Source organism: Quercus robur, chromosome 6, assembly GCF_932294415.1.
Source record: "Quercus robur chromosome 6, dhQueRobu3.1, whole genome shotgun sequence".
NCBI lineage: Eukaryota > Viridiplantae > Streptophyta > Magnoliopsida > Fagales > Fagaceae > Quercus > Quercus robur.
Window position 1 is genome coordinate 1,733,033 of NC_065539.1, and position 9,331 is coordinate 1,742,363.

The 9,331-nt window shown below is 33.8% G+C and overlaps 1 protein-coding gene across 1 annotated transcript; it reads right to left on the reverse strand.

Annotated features, from left to right (window-relative positions):
* Positions 1–887: 887 nt before the first annotated feature.
* LOC126690517 (GDP-Man:Man(3)GlcNAc(2)-PP-Dol alpha-1,2-mannosyltransferase) lies at positions 888–5,535 on the reverse strand. The gene is made up of 7 exons (XM_050385705.1): positions 5,204–5,535; positions 4,029–4,315; positions 3,194–3,380; positions 2,656–2,724; positions 2,347–2,540; positions 1,378–1,487; positions 888–1,291 (listed from the first exon to the last, which is right to left on the reverse strand). Exons 1-7 carry the CDS (start codon positions 5,507–5,509, stop codon positions 1,050–1,052), a joined length of 1,395 nt encoding a protein of 464 aa, XP_050241662.1. The 5' UTR covers positions 5,510–5,535; the 3' UTR covers positions 888–1,049.
* Positions 5,536–9,331: the final 3,796 nt, after the last annotated feature.

Below are 9,331 nucleotides of genomic sequence, written 5' to 3' on the forward strand. Positions count from 1 at the left end.
AGTATAACTACTTTTTCAAGAGAGAATATAAGAAATTTATAGAAAATAATATGAGAAAAAAAAAATTTAGTGGTGAAATCTATACATTGCATTATATAACCATATAACATATTATTTAATCATATCACATATTATTTAATAAAAGTTGGACTTAATAGTTGTGGTTGGGCCAAGTGACTATTTTCTCTTTATAACAAATGACTAACTTCTCATTATTTAGGATAGTTCACTTAAGGTCAAAGTCTATTAGTTAGGAGTTATATGCTTATGTTAAGTTAAGTAGCCCAATATATATTTGTATTTCTATAATTTAATCTATGGCACTATTAAAATTTCCATAATATTTTTAAAATTTACTCTTCTAATATATAGAATTTTTAATCAATTCGTACCACAAGCATACAACTAGTTAATTATTTGGATGAACTCAAAAACCTAATTGCTAATTGCCACATAAAGAGTTCTAAAAAAAATTATTGGACAATGGATACACCTTTATTTCCTATAACATAAGATTTAAGCTTATAATGTCCGTTCTATGATAATTACTCTTTATTCACAAAACAATACACCAATAAATTTATTTTTTAGCATAGTTGATATTCAATCTTAGACATCTTAATAAAGATTTTGTCAATTGAGTTAGTTAGAATTTACAACCCATCATGCCATATGAGAATTAATTATATTTAAGATTTTTATGAGGTATATTGGAGATTAAAATTATCGTGAATCACCTCTTGGGCATGAGTGTAAATTGCTTAGCCCGTTAGGGGTGAAAAGTCCCAGGATTATTCAATAACTGGTTTTGACGGATGGAGTTAGTTGCCAATAGGAGTTTGATTAACAGTGAGGATTGTTGTACAGTATGATCTGCGACATGCAACTAATCTAAGTGAAGGTCTCTTATGTCATCAAAAAAAATTATTGTGAATCATTTAGACAACAATACTTCATCTGGATTACAACTAAAAGGCCAAAAATTTAAAGGGTCCAATATGTTACACTCTCTAAGTTAAGAGCACGTTGTATTTGTTATTTGTCCATTATTAGGAACCACGGTTTAGAATTGGCTGGATTGCAGCTTTGAAATCTTGATAAAATCTTTGCTCAGAAAATCTGCCTGCTCGGCTCCTTGCAGCTGAAGCCATCTCGAGCCTCTCAGATTCAGACATCCTCATAATTTTCAGGATGGCATCTGCATATTCTTCCACACTGCAGGCAAGAAATCCTGTTTGCTGTCCATCTTCTTCTAAGACAATGTCCATCTTTGGGCCAGCAGAATTATGAGCTGAAGAGAGAATGAAAAGTATGAGCAACATATACAGTAGCGGAAAGGTATCTTGTTTTAAATGGGAGATCATAAAAGATGCCAACCAATTGGAATTGCGCCTGCAGCCATAAACTCAACAACACTTATGCCGAAATGTTCATCTGTCATTGAGTGGATTCCTGCAACAGCACCACCCAAAAGTCTCACCAAGTCCCTGCAGATTGTGAGGAATATTCCCAAGATAAGACAGCCAAAAAAAAACTACAAAATAGGGGATAACCAAGATTGGTTTTCTGAAAAACTCTATATTTAAAATATAAAAAAAGATTATAAAGAAATCCACAACTTCAAAGATACGCTGGCTAATGGAAAATTTAATGGTAGTTATGAATTAGATATTTTGTTTACATGGCTTTACTAATTCCCTTGTGTCAATCACCACAGATCATATTTTATAATGGAAGCGTATAGTTGGCTCCCTCCAAACGGCCCAAGATTATTTGAAACATCAGTGGAAAAGGACAGTAACTAATTCCTGAATTAAATGTTGATCCACATAAAGTTGATTTAATGCTGAATATACCCAAGATAATTTTCCAAAATATGCACCATCATAAAGTCCTAGAACCTGTGACATGGTCAATGTCAGAAATTTTGCCATTCCACATAATTTGGTTTTGCCCAGAAGATCAAGACACACATGGTGGCTGTTAACTTCGAACATTTGACTTTCCAACACTAAGAGTCTAAGAAGCAAGTACATGATGTGTAGTAATAATCTAATTAGCTGCTGCTGAATGAGGGAAAACAAAGTTTATCTTCAAATCCCCTGCATGTTTACCACATGTCTTGTACTATATGAATCTGAAATCAGTATGTGATACATGTAACAACCCTAGGTGGGAGAAGTCCATCAAATTGGCAAAATTCTTTTTGGACTGAGTATAATCAATTTCTTTATATAAAATGTATACTCATGGGTCGGAGAAGTTAATGCACATATTCATCCATTAATTCCACATAACATAATATGGATGTATAAAGGATCCAGAATATATTTGACAGGCACAAACCTGTACATCAGATTCTTATAGAATTCCACATCTCCATCCACCTTTAGTTCAATAGCTTTATTTTTCAAATTTTGCAGTCTTTCCTCATCTGAATTGTTTCGACAACTACCCACAAATTGAAGTTTAGGTCTAGGCAAGTCTGCGTCTAACTTTTTAAGAGCAACTGAAAAGGCTTCAAGTTGGAGAGTGTGTGCCTGAGATCAAAGAATCAAGTTATGAAGCACTTGCCATAACTTCAAAAGGCCCTAAAAATGAGCCATCACATTTATGATACCTTGTGCTCATAAGGAAAATACAAGTATGCCCCACCTTCTCTGGACGAAATTGAGCTACGGATATAATTATTGGAGTTTTAGAAGGTCTTTCCAAAGGAAGAACCTGTTTGGACAGCAACTTGTTAGAACCCACAGGTGTTTGCATAGGAATTTTAACAAAAGAGAGGATTATTATTAATTTCAAGTATTATTGTCGGAATAGAGAAAATATGCTACCAAAATAAACCTATAAACATTGCATTTGATTTTTTTTTTTATTTATTTTTTTTTTAGGAAAGAAAAAAGAGAGCAAAATGTGGCTAATCCTACTAAACTAGCACCAGTAGATATTTTCTTGTTGCAAAGAGAACATAAATGATAACTTGTTTAATAAAAATTAACAACAATAAATGATGACTTATATTCAGGAACACAAATTGAATGCTAAGATCAATAACAATGTTGTATAAAGAAAAATGGAAGGAGAATTTTGGACTGACAGGGGGGGGGGAAAAAAGGCACACATACACGAAGGCCTTCAACTCCGCAATACATACAAAATCCTTAGATTAAAGAAAGATGAAATTACAAACCTGCAGTCCTGAAGTATCACAAGGAGGATACACTCGCTTAGTTCGGTAAGGAATTCTCCAAAGCTTTTCAATATGAGACTGAGTCCATGAAGAGTTGACCATAGCAAGGTGTGCACAAGAGCCTACAAATCCATACATCCAGCTAATAATTGTGTAATAGAGGATTTTGCACCGGGATAGCCAAATACTGTGAAACATAAGAAAATTTTACACTATAACATAAGAAGAGAACAGGTAATATGAAATTTTCTAGATCTATTACAAATGCATGCAGGAGCTTTATGTAATGTAGAAGATCTCAACTCAAGCCATCAGTGACAGCTCAGAAAAGAAATGTCAGATACAGGACCTCATAAGACTATTAGGTTGCTCACACACCTAAGTTAAATATTCATAATCTGTATGGGCATGTGACCATATACTTGCCAGTATATGGTAAGAGGAAGAAGGGAAAAGCTGCCTGCGGAATTTTTCTTCCTTTTTTTTTTTTTTTTTGGTGGTGGGTGCATTTGGTTTTGCAAGGGAAGTACCCAACACAAATGTTTGATTTGCTCATGATGAAAATGCTTTAAAATCACTACCAAGTTCATGACTTAGATAAATCCACACTCATCAAATTATCAATCAATGTTAATTCCAGAATCATATGGATATTATCTAACACACTGCAGGGACATGAGGAGCAATAACTTCCCTTCCATGCTCCCCCCTCCTTTTGTTTATGCTAACAGCTTTAAGTTCAATCTAAACTTATTAAATTATTAACAAACCCTTCAGGGTAACCATCACAAAGCATGGATACAAAATGAGTGATCTAAAGATTTAAGAAACAAACCTTTGTGCAATCAAGGCATCATTGTTATACATTGAGTTTCGTTCACGAACACGAGATATCATGTCTAAACTGATAGTAGGGTAATGGGTATAACATATAACTTTGCATCCAAACATCCGTGCAAGTGGATACGTAAAAGCATATCCACTAGTGTCAAAATAATATAATGGAGTAAACTTGCACAAAGCTTCCCATGAGAGATAGACTGAACCCAGACTTTGACCAATCATAGTGAAGTGAGGGTAAGTGGTTTCTTCAACCCACTTCCTTTTACATAGATGCACCACCTGAACAAATAAGATATCAAAAACTAAGATAATATAACAATGGTAACAATGCAACAAAAAATTCAAATTTCAAAACTCAAAGATTGACTAATATTCACAACAACATGAATTGTAACAGCAACTAACATCAAATGAAGAAAGAATCAAACACCCACCATAATCAGTAAGATAAATCACTGCTACTAAAGTACACAATCCCGCACATTCCCTACAACATTAGTGATATAATCAACAAAATTGGAGATATAGTGCTACGCAAGGCAATTGAATGTTCCAAAGGTTCGGGGCAGATTATTGCAGACTAACATCTCACCAATAAGCTTTGGCTCAAATGGCATTTCCGTCAAGGCCTAGACACAGACATGCCAGGGCACACTTGATTTTTACCTATGTTTAATGTTTATAAAGATTTTGATAGTTGTTGTATCGCCATTTTAGGTAGGTGTCTTAATTATTCAAGAATTTTTGTCTCGACAGTGTTCATATCCATGCTTCTTAGCTCATGAGTTCAATACACACTGGAATGCCAGACACATATGTAACTTACCAATACACACAAACAAAAAAATAAGATTGCCTCTCAAAAAATAAACATATAACTCTCACCCAGGATGCACGGACACAGTGACATAAGCAATTTTTGAAAAATTATAACATAAAACGACCTATACAACACGGTACGACATCCTAAATGAAGTGTCCGTATTTTCTAGACTCTCACTACTACAAAACTATAGGAATCATGAAATTTGTTTAATTCCGAAACTTTTCATGAATTAGTCTAAACTAAGAGTGTACAAATTATCAAACTCGCACTTAAACAAAATCCCAAATCCAATCAGCTGATCTCAGTAAATTCCAGATCACAGAGAGAGAGAGAGAGGGGACCTTAGGAGGATGAATTAGGTTGACTCCGAATCGATCGAGAGCGCGAGCCGCCAAGCTGTGAGGCGAGGCGTCGTGGTCGCCGGTGTAGACGACGCAGTCAATGTGAAGGTCCGCAGTCTCTTCTTGGATGGCTTTGACGGCGCACCAAAGCACTCGCTCTCCGCCGCCGCCATCGTTGGTGTAAGGGTGGAAGAACCCCACGGCTCTCTTTCTGTTCCGTCTGCCAGTGATTATGTGGAGAGATAGTTTGATAATCAAGGCTGAGATAGCAGTGATCACGCCCCATATCACATATGCGATAGCCATTTACTCTGTTTTTTTGGAGCTCAATACTTGCTTATTATTGAAAAAGAATAGCAGTGCTAAATTTAAGAAAAAAAACAATTCGGTCTTCGGTCCTTGGACCAGACCGGACCGAACAGTAATGAATTAATTATATATAATTTTTAATATTTTATATATTTTAAAAAAAACTTAAAAATAAAAACCCTCAAAACTCTGCTTTCTCTCCTCCTTTAGGATTTGTACTCTTGTCAAAATCAAAATCTATGGGAAAAACTCCGAAATCCTTTTTGAAGAGAGCCGTATTTCGATATTTTGTTCTTTTGTTTACTTTTATTTTTGTTAGGATTTTCATTGTTTTTGAATATGTATATATATATATATATAAAATCTCACCAATCTCTATGTAAAAATTGAAAATATCATTAACAGAAATCTTAAATAAGACAATAATGATACATCATTCTACCGATACAAACAATAATGCATTCTGTAAAAAGTACATCCCATTATGTACGTTCCGCTATGCAATATGGTGTATCATTTCACTATACAATATGAATCATATGATGCCTCTTTCCACCAATGCAATCAACAATAGTATGTTCCATCAAGAAAAATTACAAAAGCTAAGACATCACAACATGCATGCAGGACATCCCATAATATTCCATTGTCATAGACACTTCACTGCCAGACAAAAGGACATCCATTGTTGGAAAAAGAAGAGTCTCCATTCTCACCGCATTTAAGAGCACCTCCAATATTATAATTAGAAAGTTAAGCCTTGAAGATGTCAAAGCCAATGGTAGAGCAAAAGCTTTCTATCGTAAACTTGTATCATTTCCAACTTACATTTCTGAAACCCATCTCATTCCAGAATATGTATTTTAGTTATAGCTTATAAGCTTTCATTTGCAAGTGATTTCATTACAAGTATTTCAAGTTAAACCAAATAACTACATTTGTAAGTACTTCCAGTAATTTCTTCGATGCAAGTTTTCAGTTCAGTTACATTTATTTGCAGTTTACATTTTATTTTAATCTTTGCATATTTACTTTAAAGTCAACCTATTTTATATATTTATATTGCATATATAAATATATATATATATATATATATTTGATATAAGATAGAAATTTTACTCTAACCTAATCTAAATAAATACATGTGTAAAACTCTCTTCTAGATACTTGAATTTCAGCCTTTATCCCCACACGGTGCGGTGGTATATTGCAAATATTAGATTTACCGTGAATCTGTGATGAATGGTCTAAGTAATTGTCATAAAAGATGTGAACTTTTACTAAGAATACAATGGTAAAATAGCCTGAAAATTGAACTGGGGCTTTTTTAATCAATTAGAAAAATTTTGCTAAAAGCCCAAAATTGAAAGCCCATTATCACTGCAGGCCCAATTCAGTAATTTGGACCGAACTGACCGGTACCGGGCCGGTTGAGATCAGCGGCCAGTCTGGATTAGCATTCAACCAACTTTTGAAGGCTATCCATAGGAATTTACCCGATGATTGCTTGTTATGTGACAGTGGGGTTAGATTAATCAAGTATCAAATAGTCTTGGAAATCTCTTTAGCACTCAAATAAAAAATTATATCCTATCAAAAAAAAAAAATTATAACAAAAAATAAGAACAACAATAACTTCTTATGTATGAGTAATTCTTAGATACTCCCAAAGTATAGAAAATGATGTTTTTTCTTTTCACATTTATGGTAGGATCCACTTATTAAATTTATAGTAGTATCCACAATGAATATGAGAAGAAGGAGCACAATTTTTTCGTGCTTTAAGAATACCTAAGAATTTTCCCTTATATATGCTCTTGTTTATGAGAAAATATATCCTATTTTGGGTGTATGCTTCCCCTCACTAGGAGCATTTTCATCAACACTCTTAAATGTTATAAATACTAAATTTTAGTATCAAAAGATTAAAAAGCATATTCCATCAAAGCTCTCAAATCATATTCATTTTGCAATCTAGCTACAGTGGGCTACTAGAGATAGATTGTTAAAAAAAAAAAAAAAATTATTTGTTTAATAAAGAGAGAGACGGAGGAGAAAAAAAGAGAGACAAGGGAGAGAGATAGGAAAAAAAAAATGTATAAAAAATAATAAAGAAAGAATATTTAAATGGAGTATTAAAAAAAAAAAAAGTTTTGAGAAAAGGAATATTATAAAATGATGTGTTATATATTATAAAATTAGTTTTTGAGTGATAAGTACTAAATTTTTTTTAAATGTTGATGGGAATGCCCTAATAGCTGAATGGATATCACAAACTGTGAGAGTAAGGAAACATAAACCCTGTTTCCCTTCTTTACACGTTCTAATATTCCAAGAAAACACATTTCTCTAGGCAATGCATTAAACGAACAAACAACACATGAAAAAGCACCCAATCAGTGTAAATCTTGCGTTGTGTATAGTTTTATTAACCTATCAACTATCAAGCATCGAAATCACACCAAATCCCATTTCAACATATTGCCACACACCTTTGTAGAAAGTGGAGAAGGCGGCCACAGACATAAGGTAACATTAGTCAAATATGGTTTTAACTTTTTGCTTTATTAGTTTTTTTTTAATAGAGTTTCAACTTATAGTGTCTATTTTTTATGATATTTTTTTATCATCAGACCAATATATCAATTTTCAGATCTTTTATACAATTATCAGAGACTTTACCAGTTAATACCAATTTTTTATTAGTTCATTATTATTTGATCATAAAATATTTTAAGCATAGACCCCTTTATTTAAAATTGTGTCACGATAGATTGGAAAACCTTATCTTAACGCGTAGAAGCTTTGTAGCCATCTCAACTTGACTAAAATGACTGATTTCTGTCATAATTAAATAGTGATTATCTTTCAATCGATCTAGGAAATTCTTAATCCAAAAATATGTTAAAGAGTGATTACCTTTCAATATTGTACTTGTATTTCACACATTATATGTTTATATAAGACTCTGTATTGTATAGTATTACATATAAAATATACATCAATATATAGACTATTATTATATTCTCTATTGTATAACATGTGACTGATTTTATTTGGGGATTTTGCTAACTAGCTGTGTAAGGGTCTACAATGTAATAAGTTAACACGCGTTTGAAACATATAAGCAAACTAGCACTCGAGATCTATATTAAAACTCGAGTCTCAAAGACTTGCTTTGCAAGTCTTTGTGCTGGATGAGTTGGACAAAAAATGCCACATAGATCTCGAGTCTTTAAGACTCGAGTTCTAAAAAGCAAAACCGAGTCTCTAAGACTAGATTTTGGTACTTAAACAACAACAGAACTGAAGAAGAACTAATGATCTGATGACGAAGAACAGACCTAAATAAGAACCAACAATCTAACAACGAAGAACAGCGACGAAGAACAGAGGAAGAGCATATCTGAGTAGGCGATTGGACGATCTGAGTCTGATCTGCATGAAGAACTCAGAAGATCGTGAGGAAGAAGAAGTGAAACTCGAGTGAGGTTTTGAGTGAGAGGTTGCCGATGAGAGGAGACGAGAGTTTTATGCCGCAGATGAGATGCGCTTGTCTCCGTCGATGGGTTTTCTGATGTCCACGCTTGTCTCAAGTTAGGGTTTGTATGTTTGGGTGTGAGAGTGTTCTGGAGTCTCCGCTGATGGGTTTTCTGATGTCTGCGCTTGTCTTAGGTTGGGGTTTGTATGTTTGGGTGCAAGAGTGTTCTGGTCTGGACGCTGAAGTGGTGAAATATGATCACAAATCAAGATTTAGAAACTTGATTTCAACCTATCGCAAATCAAGTTTTAGAAACTCGATTTCAACATGGCTCCATG

Bases quoted from the DNA above. Each gene is read 5' to 3' on its own strand.
- LOC126690517 (XM_050385705.1), bottom strand. From the start codon at position 5,509: ATGGCTATCGCATATGTGATATGGGGCGTGATCACTGCTATCTCAGCC. The intron at 3,381-4,028 runs GTTTGTTTCTTA...TATGTTTCACAG, and splicing joins GATGCCTTGATTGCACAAAG to TATTTGGCTATCCCGGTGCA. The intron at 1,292-1,377 runs GTTGGCATCTTT...TTCTCTCTTCAG, and splicing joins TGCAGGCGCAATTCCAATTG to CTCATAATTCTGCTGGCCCA.